This window comes from Haemaphysalis longicornis, unplaced genomic scaffold, assembly GCF_048455015.1.
Source record: "Haemaphysalis longicornis isolate Haplotype H1 unplaced genomic scaffold, Haemaphysalis longicornis Haplotype H1 scaffold_8, whole genome shotgun sequence".
In the NCBI taxonomy this organism is placed as follows: domain Eukaryota; kingdom Metazoa; phylum Arthropoda; class Arachnida; order Ixodida; family Ixodidae; genus Haemaphysalis; species Haemaphysalis longicornis.
This window is the reverse complement of record NW_027526445.1, coordinates 189,267,859-189,289,351: the sequence shown is the minus strand read 5'-3', so window position 1 is coordinate 189,289,351 and position 21,493 is coordinate 189,267,859. Positions and strand designations below refer to the sequence as shown.

General features: G+C 47.5%; 1 protein-coding gene across 1 annotated transcript; it reads right to left on the bottom strand.

The window, feature by feature from the left end:
- Nucleotides 1–2,823: 2,823 nt before the first annotated feature.
- LOC144148634 (monoglyceride lipase-like) lies at nt 2,824–19,111 on the bottom strand. Its single transcript, XM_077680144.1, has 7 exons — nt 18,987–19,111; nt 16,757–16,869; nt 16,247–16,383; nt 14,621–14,731; nt 13,555–13,728; nt 4,233–4,364; nt 2,824–2,928 (listed from the first exon to the last, which is right to left on the bottom strand). The coding sequence occupies exons 1-7, from the start codon at nt 19,109–19,111 to the stop codon at nt 2,824–2,826; spliced, it is 897 nt and encodes a 298-aa protein (XP_077536270.1).
- Nucleotides 19,112–21,493: the final 2,382 nt, after the last annotated feature.

Sequence of the window (21,493 nt, the reverse complement as noted above, 5' to 3'; positions counted from 1 at the left end):
GGCCGAATTATTTGGTTTACAGACAACTTTTTTGGTAATTTGCATCAAATCCACAAGGAGCGGGCGAGACGGTGGCCACAAAAAAAAAAAAAAACACGCTTCCGCTACGCACGGGAAATGTGTTGCAGCAGACGACAACACGATCCGGCGTCCTACAAGTGGCGTCACTCGTAGGTGGCGCCACGGTATGTCCTCGAGGCCAATATAGTGGAACCTTTCGTTGCTGTTGCCGTTTGAATTTTTCTAATGCTGCCAGGTAGCGCGGGCAACAGCAGGCGACGGTTTTCTGCAGTTGATGTAGTATTTCATTTGCTATCGCGAAAGCCGCGCATCCATGAATTTTTTAATAAAGGATCACTGCAAATATCACTTATGCATTGATTTTCTGCCTTATATTTGCGTAATGTCCTGTTCTTGTTCAGCAATGTTAACGAGTATGAACATTGGCACTGGTCTTAGACGTTTAGATTTGGCTGTGGGTATATAATACCCCTGCTACACTGGGGTCTAAATGCCATTTGAACCAAATGTCATTTGACTGAAATGCCAAGTTGTGCTGCTACACTAGGTTTTCAAATGCCATTTGGCTCAAATGATATTTGAGCCAAATGAGCACAGAGAGAGACATTTAATAGCGTCCTCGATAAACACGCACTGGTGTTGCCCCCAAAACCGGCGCGGTGCACAGTGCCCCACGACGGTGCGTAGCGGCACGGAGCGTTGATCGAGGACAAACGGGGCGGTTCTACCCAGGCGCCATCTCTTAATCTAAGAAATCAACTCATAAAAACGTTCACAAGTAACAATACAGCACTGTAATGAGACACAGCGCTATTTGAAAGTGGTATTTATTGAAGGCCAATAATTATATGTACGCACAACTTAAATCCGTCACACATGCGGAACAACGTACCGCCACCGCTTCCACTAAACAGCTACATACAAGTTGCTTCTAATCTTCGTTTGAGCCATAATGCGAGTGCCTGTTTTGTTCCGCCCTTCCGTTACAGCAAAACAAGTAGGTCTTCATCGTCTAGGCACTCCGGTAACAGTTCATGATAATTCGATCGAACGAAACGAATGTCAATCCCCAACTTTCTGGCAATGCATGCAGCCGTCTTCGAAGTACACAAAGTTCGCGTCCTCATTTACAATCACTGGCCGTTGTTACCGCCCGTTAGGAGACTGTCGCATCGTTGCCCGATGAATTCACAAGCACGCCATCGTTGTCAGCAACAATACACAGCTCCGTCCGCCTTGACACGAGTGCGGCGATGCGCCGTCGCTGCAGCAGACGGCGGAGGAAGCTCCTTCGCCGGCATCGTCCGCGATGCATCTCGGGACTGCACGCCGCGCGCACCGTCGACTCTCTCGGTGCGCGGCGGTGCAACCAAAAGTTGCCCCGCGACGGTGCACCCCGGTTTATCGAGGACGGACGGTGCACACCGGTGCGGTTTATCGAGGATGAAAAGGCGCACCGGTGTGCCCCGGTGTGCACCGGTGCGGTTAATCGAGGATGCTATAAGATTTCAAATGCCATTTCCAGCACTCTCGGACGCAGCGTCTTCGATCTGCAATAAAAATATAATACTTCCGTACGTAAAACAAAAAAATATTGTGTTTTGTGGAACTTTGTTCACTGTTTATTTACTTAAAATACGAAATCAACGTATTTAATTTTCATACTCTCCAAACCAGTGGATCAATTGAAAAAAAAAACGCAAACAGCCACCAGGTTAGAGTCAAAATTGCTGTCTCTTCTAATTTGATATCATTTTACTGCCTCAGACTGCTCCTAAGTTTGATTGTTGTATTAGTGTACGAAAACGGAACGGAGAAACAACAGCGCCACTACAGCACAGCGAACAGTTGTGAAAGCTTTTAAATGCCATCGAAATTGTAGTGTAGCACGGCGGATTCTGAATGGCATTCGAAGCAACCCATTTGAGTCAAATGACATTTGGACCCTAGTGTAGCAGGGGTATAAGACTACTGCGCAGCTTCTGTTTCATTTTGGCCGGGTGGCTGAATGGAGTCACAGACAGACAGACAGACAGACAGACAGACAGACAGACAGACAGACAGACAGACAGACAGACAGACAGACAGACAGACAGACAGACAGACAGACCAAACTTTCTGCGTTTAAGTAGCCCAAGAAAGACTATCGTCTTTAAAAGAAATGTTATTCCGCTTGTCGAAACAAATTTCGCTCCCCTATGCAACCCGACGGACCAGCGACACGCAAGTTTGTGGTCGAACTTGCCGAGATGTTTGAACGCCTGTAATTTTAGATCCTATAGGACGCCGCTGCGGTGGTTCGATGTTAAAACTATCTTACCGCATTCGTGAGCGTCTTCTGGTTAACGGTACCCCGTTTACTCTAAAGAATTCAAAAAGCGGTTGACATGAAACAGGCAGAGAATGTGATCCAAATGTACCAAGCGATCCAAATCCGAGCCTTGAACAACGTGGAAAAAACAGTCTCCAACGCATCCCTAACGGCAAGAAAATACTGAACTTCGTCGAGCACTTTTTCCAGCGTACACGGTGACGGTCACAATTTTTTATTTTTATGTAAAGAAAATTATTTATTCCCGCTTCATTTGTATGTAAAGAAAACAATTTATTCCCGCTTCTCAAATATATATGCTGTCGATCATACCCAACTGCACGACCAATGTACACTTAGCCCAGGACAATGACATATGCCATTGTCCTAGAAATGCGGTCAGTACATTTTCTTAAGCGTCTCCAGACAGATGGTCCCGACGTGGCACTTGGGTCTTCCGCATGTAGCTCGCTGCATCTGAACGGCTACCACTAATTTGGAAGACGGGCCGAGATCCATTCGACGATATCCTTGCGCACCTGTGGGCCCACACCGTCCGGTTCCGTGAGGAGACTGTGGTACGCTCCGTTGATGATCTGCAGCAAAGACAGAGCACGGGGATTATAAAATAGAAGATAAAATCTGATATACAACATACACGGAAGTTGTCTATGGAAAGGATGCGGGATTTTGCGCGTACACGCAAAAAAAAAAAAAAACGCAATGTAGGGAAGCCAGGTCACAAAGAGGAAGATCACACGGAGAAGGACCTAGATCCTTCAGTATTTTTATGTAAGATGGCTTATTATTTAACTTGGAAAAGCATCTTCCAATCCTGCTAACTGAAACCGCTAACTGCTAACTGAATTCCTGATAACTGAAACCGACTTTAAAAGGAGGGGTTGTTGAACGTGTCGAAGCTACCGCTGGGCTATGTGGGGCGCCGTAGTGGATGGATCCGGATCACGGTGTAAGATATACTATTAGGTGAGGATACAGCTTTTAACACAAAGCGCGGGGACGCGGGTTCTATTCCCGGGCGCGGCGGCCGCATTTATATTTAATGGAGGCGAAAAGCAAAAACGGCCGTGTGTACGAGATTTTGGCGCACGTAAAGATCCCCAGGTGGTCAAAAATATTCCTGAGCTCTTCACTACGGAGCGCCTTATCGCCTGCGTTGTCGCGTTAATTAAACACTACAATCAATCAGCTTGCAAAACAAACGTGTACTCGTCGTTTTAGTAAAGTCGCCATACTGACGCCCCTGAGACCGTTGAGTGCAGCGCCCTCCAGCGGCAGAGAAAAGAAGCTGCCCGAAAGCTAGCTATTCGGAAGTGTTTGGGTCTTTTCGGCTGCTTGTCAGGCATTCTCGGCAGGTTTCGTAACCGGTCGTCTGCTAGATGTCTGCTTGCCGCGGCTTGGCCCGTCCCGCCAGCCAGTGGAGCAGACGGTAATTTGACCAAAGCCGTGCGAAAGTTTCAGCGTGTTCTGGGCAGGTGTTTTGAGCCGGTAATAATCAAAAGACGGCAAGTGGCCTGAGACCACCCCGAGAATATCGCACGAGCGGGACCTTAACCATACACGAAGGCAGGCTTTGGATGAGGATTACAATAATTACAGCTAAATTAAAGGTTAACAAAGTGAAACGTAGATTTAACCGGACTAAGTCAAGCTTTCGCTTCGCATTATGATCCACTGTTAGCTGAGCTAAGCCGCAGGCATTTTTTATAAGCGATCTGGCAGCAGCGTCCATGAGCCCCTTCGTTTTCGCGTTAAGAGTTTAGTCGTTGGATGGATGGAGCAGACAACAAAACTTGCTCGTGCAGTGTTGCTCCGAGGAAACACATCACAGGCAACAGAGCCGAGTGGCGACACCATAGTGCGGCATTCTACGGCTCACCTTAATAGCTTTGTCTTCGCTTGGCGCCTTCTCGAAGAATTGCTGCGAGTCCGCAGGATCACAGAGTTTATCCGCAGAGCCGTGTTGTATCAGGAATGGCAGTCCTACTGCTTCTATGTTGGCTTGCATTTTCTACGTACGAAAGAGAAAGAAATAAAGCATACTGCTGCCCAATGGTTCATTTGTTCTCCATGGCGTCTACTGGGACGCCAGAAGCAAGAGAAATGCTCCAGTAAGCATTTCGTGTTTTCTCCAGTTCAGCACAGTAGAGGGTTGAAATGGCACCCTCGCCGTGTTTTGGTAAAGGTCTTGCCTGATTCGGTTTTGTTAAACATCTTGCCTGAAAAGCACGCCTGTTTTCTTGATGTTTTCTTAAAATAAACTGGCTACAGAGCAAGGTTGGAGCTCTCGGTATCCCTTAAAATGCAGTTATGGAACCAATTTTCTTCGGTTTAGAGTTCTTTCCAGAAACCTGCCGCATTGTCCTAGCCTATGGGCAAGCCAACTTTTGGAGAAACCGGAGGCATTTCACTTGAAGGTGCTCGAAAAGCTCCTGGTAGTCGAAGTTAAAGACAGCTCCGTGTAGGAGGTCGTTCGTTAGAGCCGGCATATAATGATTTAATCGGGTCATCTGTACATCAGCGACAAGATTCCGTCTGTTTCACCTATTTCATCATCATGGTTTAGTAATGATGTTGTGCGTGATGGGAAGCTTGGCTTTTTCTTCCCTCTCATTTTGTGTTCTTGCTTAGGTCCACCAGTCTATTTCCCTGCGTAACATTAGTGTTCATAAAGACTGCAATAACAGCCTGAAGTTTGACGTATTTGTATGAATGAAACTGGTTGTTCATACCCTTCTCGATCTGAAAGAAGAATCTTTCATATGCAGCTAGTTCCCGTTGACGTTGACCCACAGGTAAGGTGCCCGATGTACATGTTATGCGCATTGCCTCCGATATTAAGATATTAAAATTCATTAGCCAATTTTCTCTCCAAGTGTAAATGTTATGTAGGACTGATTGTAGTGGATGCGTGCCATTGTTACTTGTAAATTTTCGAAAAAGGATGGAATCGTCGGCGTACAAGTGGATGTTGGATTCGACGTGTAGGGTAAATCGTTCACATATATAAGGAATAATAATGGCCCAAGTACAGAGCCTTGAGGAACTCCAGATGTGATAGTAATTGAAGGTGAGTCATAGTTGTTAACGGTAACAAACTGCTGTCGGTTAAGTAAGAAATATTCGATAAATTAAATAACATGACCATATATATTAAATGCGGTAGGGTAAATCGTTCACATATATAAGGAATAATAATGGCCCAAGTACAGAGCCTTGAGGAACTCCAGATGTGATAGTAATTGAGGGTGAGTCATAGTTGTTAACGGTAACAAACTGCTGTCGGTTAAGTAAGAAATGTTCGATAAATTAAATAACATGACCATATATATTAAGACAAGTCAGTTTATAGAGTAGTAATTTATGGCATACTTTGTCGAACGTCTTTGAAAAGTCTGAAAATATGCAATCTACAGTGGACTGGTTATCAAGGATGGCATATATTTTGTGTGTAAAAGAAACAAGCTGCGCTTCACAAGAATAGTGATTACGAACACCATGTTGTCCTTCACTAAAGAATATATCTTGTCTTTTATTTTTGTTCAATAATGTTGGCAAGTATGAAGGTTGCCACCGGATGTAGTATTTCGAAAATGTTTTCCCTATATAAAAGTCTCTTTCAAGAATCATTTTACTTTTAGCAGTGCGGATGAATCGAGGAACTTTCAGGCAGACGGTCAGACAGGCAGACAGACAGACAGACACGCGAAGAGACAGACCAAAATTTTCGCTTTTAAGTAGCCCAGGACAAAAAATAGTTTTTAAAAAACCACTGCGGAGTGTTTCCAAATCTCACTTCCCTGGCTGATCGCAGATTCCTAGTAAAGGATGAAAATGCTACGGGTATTCTTCCGAAGTGACGGAGTGTTTGGCGTGCTGAATTTGGCGTCCAATGACTCGCTGCACACTGGCGTATGTGCCAAGCTGTGGTGTGTCTCCTCGTTCTTTGACTTCTTGCGCTTTTATCCTGGGCTCGCTAATTGTTTCCATAGAAGACTCGTGTGCTGCTGCACATTTGAACAACCCGTGTGACCATTTAAAATGGTTTCGCCACGGTGAAACGAGCCAATGGTTTCGCCGTGGCGTGCGTGACGAGAAATTCCAAACGCGGCTGGGAAGGTGGAGAGAGGGCGCTTTTCAATCACGGAGCACAGTGTAGATGGCGCGGTGAATGGGCGCTATTACCCTGCGCACCGGAACCTGCTCACTCCGGCGGGCGCATCGGCGGGACCATTCCGTTGGCTTTGTCGTCTGCTTTAGCGACGGTTGTTTTGGGCCTGTTTTGGCGCAGCTTCGCGTCCATTGTACGCTTCCTTCGCATGGCTTGATTAACTTATTCGACAGCACCTCCTTGGTAACCCGGACCCGACGGAATTAAGTGGTCGTACGGCAAAGATACGTGAAGGATTAGTTTGCAGGGAGAGAAAACAAAATGTAGAGACCAAATACAGACACCTGGACGCTAGAGAAACAGTATCTTTTCTGCACTGCTTGCCACGAATGGGACTCCGTTTTCTAAATTGGTAAATACCAATTCGGTTGTGTTTTAGCAAGTAGTATTAGTAGTATTACAAAAGGCGAAATGCGCAACTGGTTCTGATAAATAGCGATTATAAAAGTTCCCTCAGCTTTCTCGCAATTCTCAAACTTACGAAACTAACTAGTTTCCGAGTCTGCGCTCGTGATGCGCGGTGGTGTAGCCCCGCGCCAGCACATCGGGTTCGCTAGGTTCCGCTGTCGCACCCTTCCAAAGACGCCGTCTTTCCGTTTTTTTTTTCCTCCGACGCACGGCTGGGCTACAGCGGCAACGTCCGCCGCTCCAGCCCGGCCGTGGCCGTCGTTGCTGCTGCGTTCGGGACGCCGCCCCCGCGAAGCCCAGTAAACGGCTGGCAGAATCTCTGGTTCCACTCTTTGTAGAGCCTCGTGCGTGAATTCAAGTGACGTCGCATGGGCAATTGTTGTGGGTGTCGTTTACAGCTTTGCTTTCCAACCACCTTCACAGCGTGGATTGGAGCCTTTTTTAGGGGCGAAGCTCCTTAAGTCATGGGTCTGTCAATCCCTTGTGTCTCGTGGTACGTGACCGCCGCATGCTTTCGGAGATGTCGCAAAGTGGGCCGCGTTGCACGCGCAAGAACCGGCTTCAACGGGCAGCGCAAACTCGGCACCGGGAGCGCGAGCTTGTCTGTGTTCGCCAACGGAGGCGCGAGCGCACGTGCACTGCGAGGGGGAGATCACGCAAGAGATCACGCCACGAACGCAGGCAGTCGTTCTCGGAGATCGAACGAGACGCAAGGACCTTTGCTCGTTTCCTCTCGTCTTGTTCGGGCACAAGTTCGCCCTAAATAAAAGTTCTTTCTTTACCGTTGTGTCCCATCCTACGTGACAAATTGTGGTGGAGGTGCGGGGTAGTCCTCGATGGCGCGGGGTCTTTCACCAGGTCTGGGCCTGGGAGCATTGACTCCGAAAATAAAAGTTGATTTGTACAATGTACGCACACAGTCTTACGTCTTTCTTAATGATGTAATGGGCGAACTTTCACGGGAGAGTTACGGTTACCGATGATCTCCCCCTCTCGAGCTTCGCCCCACTTATCATCATTCATTCCGTGGATATGGCGTTATTTTTTTTTTGTTTTGTTGACTTCCAGGTGGTCGCCGCGGGTCTCGGGCTCACGTGCGCGCGCTCGCCAATTTCTTGGCCTTTTTAACTGAGAACACGAAAAATTACGATTCGTTAAACAGCTTCGCTATTAATAAAGTACAGTGGAACCCCGGTGATTGATTGATTGATTGATTGATTGATTGATTGATTGATTGATTGATTGATTGAAGCTTTATTCATTTTTAGATACGTCCCCCGCACTTACGACGACCCGGTTCTTACGACGTATTACTGCAGTCGCGGCAAACTACCTATAGAAACAATGCATTAAAAACCCCTATGATGTGGCGGTCGGGTGCACGCGGTCCGCTTCATACGACGGACCCTAGTGCGAATAAACCGGCGGTTTTCCGAAATTTTACACCGCTTCGCCACCTCGTCCCGACCATCTCTATTCTTAACCCCCGTTTGACGCTGCTTGATGTGCAAAGGTCCGCAGGCGGGCCAGACCACTGGCTGAACAGACGCAAGCAACCAGGCGGGTACTCATGAGCGGGGGTTAACTGCGACGGCTCCACGCGGCAGCAGTACGTCAACGCCCCAACCGCAAGAAGTCGAAGTTCAGGTGACAGACGGATCGTGTTTCAAGCTCCCGTCGAGCTGCCAACGAACGCGACAACACATGCGACTCAATCCCACGCCAATGACCGAACCGCCACTTTCCCCGCCTGCTCGATCCAAGTTTCTTCATTTCACAACGCCTGATACCGCTCCTCTCTGTTTATCAGTGTCTTTCAAAGCCGCGCTGTCACTCCGCTTCTTTCTTTGCTAGAGTACCTCAATTCCCGCGCGACCGCCGCAAAGGTGAAGACACGTACAGGTCCGCGCAGAAGTAAACGGAGCGCGGGAGTGGTGGCCGAACTGCATCGCTGCGCCGCGTATGTGCGCCGACGGGAACCAAGGAGTGCCGGTCTAAGAGTGTTTTCGCACTGCCCTATCTGATATGTTTAATCCCCGCTCTTCTGGCGTGTCATGCTGGGCGTGACGGTCTTCAAAAGGCAGCGCTGGGCTATAGAGGGGCGCTGCTTGCATTGCGCTCGCAGGTATCAGGACGAAGCTACGCGCGCTCGGAAACGTGCCTTGCTGCTCCGCTGTAAAGGGTGCCATAAAATTGTAGGCCGCTGCGGTTTGGCATAGCATGTCTTTGCGATGTAGTTGATTGTAAGCCGGCAACAAAATTGCCCTGGGCTACATAGAAATCACATTTACAGAAATTTTCGTTGTTCGGAAGAATAATCTCGCTTCCAACATTTTTTTTTTAATTTTGGGTTTCTCCCAATTATTCCTGCCACTCAGTCCAGGTCTGTCCCGAAGAAACGGAAATAAAAAATGTCTATCCTGTGGAAATTTTGTATTAGTGAACGCCGCAAAGAACAGCTACAATGGTTGTTTCCTATCACAGCGGTCCTCATAGGGCGCATATTTTGCTGTCACATTAACCCTTTCGCTCCCGCTGACGTGTGTAGCCGTCATAATTAAGATGTTGTACCGAAATGACCAATGACGAGTATGGTCGTCATCGGTCATTTTGGAGCCATCACGGCGCTTTTTTTTTTCAAGCATTGAGGTCATGCGGTGAAGCCACCTTTTAATTCAATGCGGGGTTTTATGTAAAGCTCCAACATTTTCTTAACTAATAGAAGGTGCTCGTTAAAAATAACAACGTTGGCTTTAATGCGACAACAAAATCTTCCCCCTATGAGGCCCGCTCTAATAGAAGACAACGATTGTATCTATTCTTTACGGCGTTCTTCAACACATAAAATGTCCACCGCATGGGCATTCCGCATTTTCCTTTCTTCAGAGCAGACCTGAACTGAGTGGCAGCAGTAACTTGGGAGAAATTCAAAATTAAAACGGAGTAATGTTGGAAGTTAGACTTTTTTTTCAGAATAACAAAAACTACTGTGAATATGCTTTCCGTATTATCCAAGGTAATTTTGTTGTCGGCTTACAATAAATTACACCGCAACCGCCTATTGCGGGTTTCAAGCCCCGACCTACTAAACTCATGATCGCGTGTGATCGTTCCGCGGTGTATGAACTCTGCTCAAATTGAAAGCAAACATTTCTCCGGTGCTTTCGAACATCTATTCAGTGTGTTTTACCACTTCTTTTATTTGTACCACGAACTACTGAACACTGTCCCCAGACCTTATGTCGGTGTCCTTTTTTGTCTCTGTCATGTTTCATTTTTTTAATCTTTCACCTGACGTAGCATGTTAGGCTGTCTGCTGGAGAGTCATCAGCATCATTAAACTGCACTCTCTCTTTCTCTCGCAGCGGCCTACACTTTTTATGGCACCCTTTACAGCGCGCAGCAAAGCACGTTTCCGAGCGCGCGTAGCTTCGTCCAGCTCAACAGCGGCGGATTCGGTCGCCGCTGATGCCTGCGAGTGCAATGCAACCAGCGCCCCTCTATAGCCCAGCGCTGCCTTTTGAAGACCGTCACGCCCAGCATGACCCGCCAGAAGAGCGGCGATTAAACATATCAGATAGGGCAGTTCGAAAACACTCTTTTACCGGTGCTCCTTGGTTCCCGTCGGCGCCCATACGCGGCGCAGTGATGCAGTTCGGTCACCGCTCCCGTGCTCCGTTTACTTCTGCGCGGGCCTGTACAGTCGGGATCAATTTGAAGGTGATCGCGGGAGCACCGACCGACCGCGACGACAGCGCCTTAGTGTGACACTTTTTAGCATCAGCCACAACGAGATTATGCTAGGTTTGCTTCTCCCATGGATGTTCCAGGCAGTGCGCGCACTGCCGTCAAACACGATAAAGGCCACGCTCGTTTCTTTTTTCTTTATCCTTTCATCGACATACTTCACACTGATACGCAACCTTCTCAAGGTAACTATGCCGGCATGTCAGGGCATTGTTGTGTAAAAAAATGTAATTTGCTTCCGCAATGCCGAGGCAACGCCGCCTGCCGAGGTATCTTCGGTGTTATCAGGTTGCCGAGGAACGAAACGCGGATGCGTCACCCAAAAAGGAATGAAGAAAAAAACTGCGGCAGTCCGCCTTTCTAAAAGGGGGTGAGCGAATTCTGCGCAACAGCCAAGAGGTGAGGAAGGGCAGCATAATCTCATCTTCGCCAATGAAAAAAAGTGCCACGGAACGGCGCTCTGGTCTTGCTTGCTCGGTGCTCCCGCGATAACCTTCAAATTGAGCCTGACTGTACGTACCCGTTGGCACTGCCATTTTAGGTCACTCGCTGGCCGCGACATCTGTAGCAAGGCCGCGTTATAATTTTCGCTGCAACATGGTTTACTCACCAAGTTCGAATCACCTTATCTATTTCGCGTTGCTGGGTCTTGTGGGAAATAATAACAGCCATGTGTTCAGCATTTTGACCCAATGCCAACAGCACTGGATCGTTCAAAGGTTGACTCTCCACCATGAACGGCAATGCGGTTATTTTTACATCTCCGCCTTGTACTATCGTTCGTTTCGCTTGGCCTTGGCAGTTTCGCACTCGCCTTTTCCTCTCTTAATTTGCTCGACCACGTCGGTCTTATCTTGTGCGCGCAAGGCGCGCGGCTGGCGGGCTAGCTGGACGCCATGGAGAGGAGGGCGCCATGGAGAGGAGAGAACACAGGCGTTCCTTGTTTTTAAAACTTGGGATTTTGGCTATAGGTTCGCAAATCACGCGAGAAAGCGCTAAATATAGTAGTTAATCAGTTTTTAGCCCACCTGTCGCCTTAGAAAGTCTACCAGGCCGGGATTTACCAGCACCCCGGTCATACGACGCTTTCTCGGGGTCCCTTGAAAGTCGTATCATCGGGGTTCCACTGTAGTTGGATTTGCTTGCCCCCCAGTAGCCACTGCTTCTGCATGGAGCGAGAGAACACACTGAAAAATGCGCCACGCCCTACACGCGCATCCTTGGAGCGCGCTGCCCTGGAGCGATGACGTCACCTCAATAATCAGCGAATCGCATGAATTGCATTTTAAAGCGTTTTACCCCGCCTCGAAATATTATCATCACCACAGCTCCTCCTTGCCCGAGTTTCGCTCACACTCGGGCCTTCTGGAATAGCACCCCAAATGAGCGACTGAATGTTCGCGCTGCAAATTTCACCTGTCGCGGCCAGCTATAGCAGCAGAGGTGAAAAAAGGGGGGAGTGGGGCATGAATTCTTAGCCTTTCGAACGGAAGCAGAAATTACGACTTGAGAAAACGCAGCGAACTTGCCAGTCCATTGGAGGAAAAGTGGCATCGAGAGGGGCCAGCGGGGCCAAATGAGTACTACCATGGCAGTCACGAAGTGCTTTCGAGAAGGTGGTGGTCGCTCTGGCCTTCTGCGCTGAACATGCTACAGTCCCGTGAGGTCAGATTGGATAGTCATATTCATGAGAACCTTGTTCTTGCAGCTTTAGCATAGCTTTGCAGGAAAAGTAAATGTACGTTCCGACTGCGAAGAACGGCCTCTGACAAAAATGTTTCGCAGGAGCAAAGCCCGCAGAAGCCTTTAAACACATTTGGCAGTGTACTTGATTGGCTCAGCGGCTGCCGTTGGGCGTTGGGATCATTAACAAAAAATCCACGCATAGGTAATCCGCAAGGGACAAGGTAGGTTTCATTTTTTTTTCAGGAAAAATGTCAGAGGCAGCATTCGCACCGTGAAGGCTTCCAGGGGTGGCTGGCTCGCTTACATCTTTACTGGTGGTGACTAATTGCGTACTCGACGAAGGAAGACGACGAAAAACCGTGCACCTTCCCCCTCCTTTTTTGTTTTTTATGTTGGCGTCGCATATTCTGGAAATTTTCTCAGGACCAATACCCCTGACACACGGGCGCCTAAAAGGCCTTTGCAGAGAAGGACTACTATCGAAACGGCGTTCAACTCGGTGACACACGACAAAGGAGAATCTCCTTCACCGAAACGGGCATTTCCCGTAAGGGGTGTTCGCATATCGCCTTTCCCGTATGAAAAGGAGCAGCTAGCGGCGCAGCCTCGTAAGCAGGCGCTTGCAAATCATAAGCTTCCAAGAACTTAGTGAAACCAAATGTGATTTCATAATACTTTCATAAATTGCTAAAACTGCAATGAAATAAATTGCACCGAACAAGTCCAATCGTCATGTATTTCTGTAAACATCTGCCCACTGTTGCCAGATTAGGTACGGAACATAGGCTAAAAAAAGCACTCCATCGTTGCTGTTTAATACAAATATGTGAAATTACCCATTCATTCTTTCTAAACAACAATAAAACGCACAGCTCCTATCTTAAATAATACAGAAGGTCTGTTAGTCGCACTTTCTTTTGTTATCGTGCATGCTTTTTCCACAGAACTGCTAGCTCCACTTTATTGGTGTGTCAGTTACAGCAACTACGTAAAGGAGATCGGGGGTTGCTGTGTGTCAGGAGCGGCACTACTTTCCACAAAGGGGTCTAGTTTAAAGGAGATCTAGCGTTGCCGTGTGTCACAGGTATAAGAAGCACGACTGGAGCAGTGGAGCAGGGGGAAGGGGGGTACGGACGCTGACGCAGCCCGAAGGGGAGGGCGCCCCTTCCAGTACCGTTTGTGGCCTCACCTCTAGCGCCGCCAGAGCGGCAGCTGCCCAGCCGGCAGTCACGCTACCATGGTGGTACAGTGGATCTTCAGCCAAGCGCTTCACTACAGCGGGGTCTCTGGAGACCTTCTCGAGTGGCAACTTCCCCAAGGGGAGCCCAGGAATCACCCAGCGCAGAAGGCGAGCCACGCTCCGCTGGAGACAAAACGAAAGGAACCCGCCGTCGTGAGAACCCATAGTCTTTGGGAAACGAGCACAAGGCGGGTGAGAGGTAAATGTTAGGGGTGAGTTGATTCTGACAATAATCTACCGAGTCACTGAGTGGCAATGACACTTAAAGTGGACTCTTGATAAACGTAGGGCGTGCGTACACATGCGCAGATGCAGAGAGAGCAAACAGAAGCAGTCAGTAGAAGAAGCAGTACCCGTCAGTCTGGAAGTTCCACTTTCGCTGCCAGTTGCGCGGTATTTTATTGCTTAATTTTTTACGTGCCAAGAAGTAAATCAGTAGTGATGCCAAACGTGCTCACTGGGTAGCTTAAGCTTTCTCACTATAGCCCTGAAAAGGTAAGGTCGGTCTTGAAGTGGCATAAATTGCTCGAAAGTCATAGTCACGGCCCAGCGCACGGATCAGAACGCAATGGATTAGAGGCAGCGCTACCGCACTGATGCTTCAGCGTATAAAATAATTTGTGACGATCACAGTTCATCAAAAAACACTCCTGGCCTTCCAACTGCGATGGCATGCAATACCTTGAATGCTTTCGCACTGGGAGTGTACTGCACTGTAACATGATTTGCACCCTTCTTGTCCATGAAAAACATGCTGACACAGCTATCAAAAACAAACAAAACACCCTTTGAAACGGTGTAATTAACGATAATTTAAAATTGTGTATCCTTGGTGTAAATGGTGTAACACCCTTTAAAATGGTGCATTATTCTGTTTTGCAAGGGTGCAAGGTTATAACGACAAAACATCCTTAAAAGGTGTTTTTCTTGCCTTTTTGCTAGGGTGTGAGGGTGTTAGTTATAGACAGTGATTACACCCTTATGGGTGTAAAGCGTTTTACACTATGGAACCAACCTTAAGCAAAGTGGCCTCCTGTTTGTCGAAGCCCAGGAGAGGCCCCAGAAGAACCATGCCTGCGAAATCCTTGGGCTTCCGCTGAATCGTCAAAACGCATATCAGGCCGCCCTGCCAAGCAAGCGCCATGCACCAGGGACAATAAGTCAACTTGCCGCCAAAAATATTGAATCAGCTCCTGCTATTATGCTTCACTATAAAATGATTTACACCCTTTTTGTCTATTACGATCACCCTTGCACTCTACCGAAATAAAAGAAAAACACCCTTTCAAGGGGTGTAATTATCGATAAAACAGGCTTTAAAATTGTATTCTTGTGTTTTTATTAGGCTTTAAGGGTGCTATCCACGACACGACACCCTAAAGGCCGTTTTCTTTTGTTTTTTATGCTAATGTGCAAGGGTGTTACTTATAAAGAGTGATAAGTAAAGGGTTTAAATTAAAGGATTTAAATTATTTTACAGTGTAAAAGTTCATAAGTACGGTATAGACAAATATTCACTTTCACTGCACGACAGGCCCAGCCTGGTGGAATTGAGGTTGCTCAGAAGGGGACACACAAAGGCTGGGCAAATTCGAGGCGGTTGCATTATATTTCCTCTAGAATCACGCTGAGATTTGCTCCAGGGTGCCACAAAATTTCTGGGTATGTCCAGGAATGATCTGAAGTTGAATCGATATTGCTTTGGATAAATGGCACACGGGATAAGCATACTTGCATGCTTTATAGCCCCTGAAGTGTTTTTTGTAGTAGTAGAATAGATTTACTCGCCGGCGAGATAAAATATAGCCGGAGAAACAAAAATACTTAATGTTCAGAAATATCTCGAAGTGTTAGGCTGAAAGTCAGCCTGCCGCCATAGAGGAGTACTATTTACTGTACTTTTCAGTTATTAGGCCTCAGTGATAATGGAGGCATTATGACTTGTATTATTGGGAGAAAAAAATCAGACGTGGGCTCTTCCTACCAATTCTATTCAACTGTGGGAACTGTTACTTCCGTAATGGAATCTTGTCTCTACTGCATCACGCTGATATTTAACAATTAACATATTACGGCTCAAATTATATTTCAGCTGCAAAAAGGTATCGACAATTATACTTGGGTTTGAAAGAAATATTTGTCTAAAATAACGAACTATTACGCGGCTAATTCTATCGCTACTTGACGTACCACTTGGCCCTGCTATTTCTCAAGGCGAAAGAGACGAGACGAGCAGTGAATTTAAAAACAGTTCATTAGTACTGTCACTCAGTGTGTCATTGTTGATTGATTGACTGATTGATTCGCCTGATTAAAATGCAAAAAAGCTGTTTTAACTGTGCAAGTATTGTAACAATCAAACTTACAAATGTGACATTACAGATGTCATGGCTCAAATCACGTGACTGAGTGAACGAGCTGTGTCAAATCTAGAACAAAATATATGTGTCGAACTCTGAATGTAGGAACGGTACTCTGAAGCCCACTAAATGGTTACATACTCACAGAGAAGCACATTCAACTGGGGGGAATTGGACAACGCTCTGCAGGTAATATGCATGCTGCCTACGCACGAACTTCCTTCATCGGCCAGCCAGAAAGTCTGGATTGCTTCTGTCCTTTTCTAAAGCCATTCACTTACCATCGAATGACCGATGAGGTGGACAGGCTTTCCAGGGAAGGCAGTGCGGCGGACGTCAACGTGCGTCAATAAGTCGTCCACGTAGGTGTCGAAAGACTTGATCGTGGCCCGGGGTCCCTCACTCTTGCCATGGCCGACTGAAAAGACGTAACCGCGAGACTGCGTCAACGTTCTACCGAAAGGCGACTTTCAAACATGTCTGGCAATCTGCTTGAGGCTAGCATACTATTTTAAAGATGTCAGTTTTTCTCGAACATCTCACGCTGGTTTCGCTAACCTATATCAAGAGCATTGAACGCAGCCAACAACAGGCCGGCAGCAGGCCCATCAAGATGGCCGCCATCATCTTTCCACTGGGCTTATCCGTGAACAGCATTATGTTTAGATTGAACGCCATCAACCACAAAAAAAGCTGAAAGTCCATTCTTTCGCCGGCCGTAGCGGAGGATTGTAAAAATAACCCGCGTGTTTCCATGACAAATCGCAGTAAGAGCCGTGAGCCCGACTTGCCGTGGTCGTGAGCGAAGACGCAGCAGCCCAGCCTGACCAAGGCACAAGCCAAGGTGTCGTACTTGTGGCCATGGCAGTGCTCTCCGAAGCCGTGCGCCACAAACACCAGCGCCCTGCAGTACAAAGTCGAGAACGTTTCGTGTTTAGCTATATGCGCAAATTAACGCGAATGCAAAGTAATCGTAGGGGTTCGTGCATTGAGGCACGCTTTCTTGAACGAGAGTTTGCCCCGTCTGCACTCGGACAATTAAGGAAACACACAAGTTTCTTGGTGTTGCTCAAGGCTGAATGTGGCTGACACGACGAATTTTTATATTCCCATGTCCAATGCTTTAGATGTTCCTAGTTCCGAGAACAGCCACCCCTTGGCGCTGAATCAAGAAGCCATAAACGGAGATGTATAGGTTTGAGGGCTCTGGGATTTCAGTATTCGATTCCCCGCGCACTGTGCGACATGTAATCCAGTTTTAGTTTTTTGGCACGTGCTCCTATGGCGACGAAAGCCTTCGCGCTACCCGCGATCTATTTGTGGTGAATACGAGACTGACAACCTAAGAACTTCGACACTACTCCTCTACGTAGTTGGCTACACTTAAGCTACAGCAGAATGCCTACTCCTGCGCAGTAATTCCAATCCACCCAGGTTAGCTCAGTTTCTAAAGCTGTGTTCCACTGAGAGCTCAGACAGCCGCGGCGGTGACTGGTTTGATGGTAAAAGTAAAAAATAAAAAGCCGCCTGTGCTATAGGTCGACGCATGTAGATCTTCCAGGGACTTACATTAGTCCTCACACCTATAATGCTTCGGGCCTTTAATCCCAGGAATAGCGTTCGCACGCAAACACACTTTGCCACTTTGTAAAAGTTCTGAAAAAAACGATAAAAAATGTTGAACTCACACCACCAGAGATTTAAATTAATTTCAGCAGGGTAATAAAAATATATCAGGTAGGTTTTGTTAAATTCAAGCAGAGGTACAATTGTTCAGAAATATTACGGAGGAACTGTACATTGTTCCGAGAGCCGGAAAAGTAGGCTGCATGAAATGTTGCGGGCACTGCGCTCCCGTTGCGTTGTCTCGAACATGTTACCATTCTTCTGGCATTTTTTTGCCGGCAGTTGGTATTTTACTACGTCCCACGAGGCTGCATTTTTAGATGCGACGGTGAGAGGAGCATTTGTTGCCGGCGGCCCTGGCCTGCGTCCGTCGTCGTCGTTGTCCGCGTCCGCACAGCTGCGTCTCTTCTCCGCTCACCCCCTCTCCTCTCGCCGTGATAGCGCGCCCAAAGATCTGTGGCGCGCGCAGTGCGGTGCGCTCTCTCACTCCGCCGGTGGGCGGCACTGCGCGCGGCGCAAGCGCGCTGTGCGCATGAGCAGCGCCCTCTCTCTCCGCGGTCTCCTCTCCTTCGGGCGCGCTGCCCATATAAGCGGAGTGCCGCGCTCCGGCCGGTCTCTCAGTCGACGGTCGTCAGCGCTACGCTTGCTCTCTCTCTCTCTCTCTCTCTCTCTCGCATTACCCGACGATTTCTCGCGCAATTAGAGTAATCGACCCAACGGAAACGAACAATGGAACCCCCTTCAGCGTCGCATCACACTAGGGTTCCCGCGAGGGGAGGTGGGCGTAATTTTTTGCGTGCACGCTTCATTCGTATGTGTTTTAATCCAGCGTCTTGCGTAACTTAACCCAACAAACCACAAGGGTCGGTCTCGAATAAACAAAAAAAGACGTGATGCTGAAACACAACCGAGAGAATCTGTATTCCGTCATACCAAGTTTCTGAATAAATAAACACCTGAATAATGCGACAAAAGTCAGAAACAACAAACTTTAAAAAATAAAAAACTAACAAAGAAACAAAGAAACCAGTGACTTCGCGAACCAGAAACAGCGCAACCTGCAGAGGCTAGCATACCTTCACAATGAAGTAAAGCTGAACAACCAATCAGAGGATAGTGCTGGAAACTATCCCTACCAGCTATAGTGCCGGCTGCCAGAAATATATCCACTTGCTATCACGGCACATTTCCTGATTATAGCGTAACCGAGCAGTAAATGACGAAGTAATTCCGCTCTTTTATGCTGCATCTTTTGGTCGCACATTGGGGTTGCAATTGTGATTTAAAACTGAACAAATGCGTCAACAGGCGGCCGTAGGGTGACTCAGCAAAATGGGCAACGCGTTTTGGGGCGATGTGGCAAACGGAAAGGCTCGCGTGTCATCACTGACTGACCTTGGGTCCGTGTGGCCCTTCCAAGATTTGCAGACGATCTCGTAGCCATCTGCATTGATGAACGACAGCCTGCCGTCAAGGTAAACGCGAGTTGAGGAGCCAGAGGCTGTAAGAGGAGCTTCCATGCTTGGGAGGTTTTCGTGTCGCCAGATGAACGGCTCATACTCACTCAGGAGATTAGCCAGAAAAGGGGTGCTGGTGCGGGGAAGCTGTGCATAGGATTTTAAGAAACATGTATATATATGGAATGCACCTAAAGTAGGCGTTCAGGATAAAAAAAATTAGCAATGAATTAGCTCGGCTATTGCAGGATATACGTAGGGTGAGCTAAGGTTCAGCTAGTTATTCTTAGATTTCCTGGTTGTCTAGGGCTAGCTTACTATCATGCTTACTGCTTCTATAACTATTTCCCATCCAATTCAATCCAATCCAATCCAGTCGCGGCGGCGGCGGCTCCGGCGTGTTAGCTGTGCTCCGTTAGACGTCACTGCTCCTCGCGCATGCGCAGCAGGGCTCTCCAAGAGCCACGCTAGACTACTCAACCTCCGCCAGTGTAGCTCACGCTACAAAATTATAAAATAAACAGAAAATAAATAAACTGCCCGAAGGTGAAATATGGCACAAGAAAGTCAAGGCAAGAGAACCGTGATAACTACACTGTGAAATGACTTCCACCCTTAAAGGTGTATATAACTGTTTATATATATCACCCTTACACCGTAGCAAAAAAAAAAAAAAACAGAAAAATGAAAACACTGTTTGAAGCTGTTGGGTCGTTCATTACAACCTTACACGCTAGGAAAAACACAAGAATGCACTCTCCTGAAGGGAGTTTAGTTTATTCCCCGCTTTCAAAAGGTGTTCTTCCTTGAATTCGAGAGGGTATAAGGGTTCTACTTACTGAAACAAGAAGGTGTCAATCATTTTGCATTGTGCGTAAAGAAATAAAACAAGAAGAGGAGGTGGTGAAGCAGAGGCCCCCTTGAGAACCCTAACGCTAGTGCTGCTGCAGTAGACAGGCGCGGAACCCCTAGGGGGGATTGTCCTGGTAAAAGCCCGGAATTGATAAAAATAACATACAACTAGCACCGAGGTAAAATAGCAATAATACTAAACAATTGAGGAATATGTAAACGGGGCTATAGTTAAGCCCTTCCACCCAGGTCAAGGCATAATCCGACAGTATATAAGGGCTACAACAGGAGTTTCTCGACGTACAGCCCGTAAAGGTTCACAACAGTAAATACTAGAGGGAAATGCGGGCTTCATTTCGCTCGTGAAGCACAAATAGACAAAAAAAATCAAGGAAGCTCCCACTTACGTGTAGGACTTGCAGGTAGCGAAGCTGTACGCAACCTTCACGACCATCACGAAGGTTTAGTGTACGAGCTCGAACACAACAAGGAAAAGTTGCGCGCGATTGTCGAGACAGCTGTACTGCGTGGCCGTCAAGACCTCGCGCTTAGAGGTGACAAGGATCCGGGGAGTCTTTCTCTCGAGGAGCCCTTACAGAACGACGGCAACTTCAGGGCTCTCCTGCGTGATAGAGCGAATGGAGGAGACACCATTTTGGCCAATCACATTCGCACAGCAGGCGGTAATGGTCTTTACTTTAGCCCGGACATTCAAAATGAAATTATTTCAATAATTGGCAAGCTTACACAAAACAAAATTGTAAGACAGGTAAACGAGGCCGGACGTTTTTTCGGTGCTGGCAGATGAAACAACGGATGCATCCCAAACCGAATGATTCTCTTTGTGCATACGCTACGTCGATCCCACTACTTCGAGCATTCGGGAAAATTTCCTCTGCTTCATGCCTGTTGGCGAAGTCAGTGCGTCTAGCCTGGCTGACACGCTGAAAAGGGAGCTGCTGAACCTTGGCCTGCACTTGAACATGACGAGAGGTCAAGGACACGATGGAGCAGCAGTGATGAGTGAGGCATTCAACGGCGTGCAGGCGCTCATCCGGAACGACTTACCAGCGGCGTTGTATTTGAGCGACGCCTCAGCTGTCCAAGACATTCGAAGGACCTTTAGCACAATTAGTGAGGTATGCACTTTCTTTCGGCTGTCACCCAAAAAGACAGCGGTCCTGAAAAAAACACCTAGAAGTGTCTACAAAGTTTTCCGCCGGCTGCGTCCATATTGTGAAACAAGGTGCGTGGAACGTCATGATTCAGTCGCATTGTTTGGAGAAGCACTTTCCGAGAGAGTTCGCTCACTTGAAGAGTTCATGGAAACCTTCTCTGACAAAGCAACAGCGTCCACCGCTCATTGCCACAAAATATTTTCTCAATGTAAAGATAGAGCAGCAGAGTTTGGAGTGAAGTGCGAGATTCCACGGATGGTAGGAACACAGAAATACCGGGCAAACTACCCTTGTAGTTCTGCGGAAGAGTACTACAGGCGAGCCACGTTAGGCCTCCCTCAAACGGTGCTTTGCAAACCATCGGGAAACATTTCGAAGTTTGCTATTTGTATTGCCAAAGCACGCGTGAAAGGGC

Excerpts from the sequence above, each read along its gene's own strand:
- LOC144148634 (XM_077680144.1), bottom strand. The coding sequence starts at position 19,111 with ATGGAAGCTCCTCTTACAGCCTCTGGCTCCTCAACTCGCGTTTACCTT. Across the intron at positions 16,384-16,756 it reads CGTCTTCGCTCACGACCACG|TCGGCCATGGCAAGAGTGAG; the intron begins GCAAGTCGGGCT and ends ACGTCTTTTCAG. Across the intron at positions 13,729-14,620 it reads AGGAGGCCACTTTGCTTAAG|CGGAGCGTGGCTCGCCTTCT; the intron begins GTTGGTTCCATA and ends TTTTGTCTCCAG.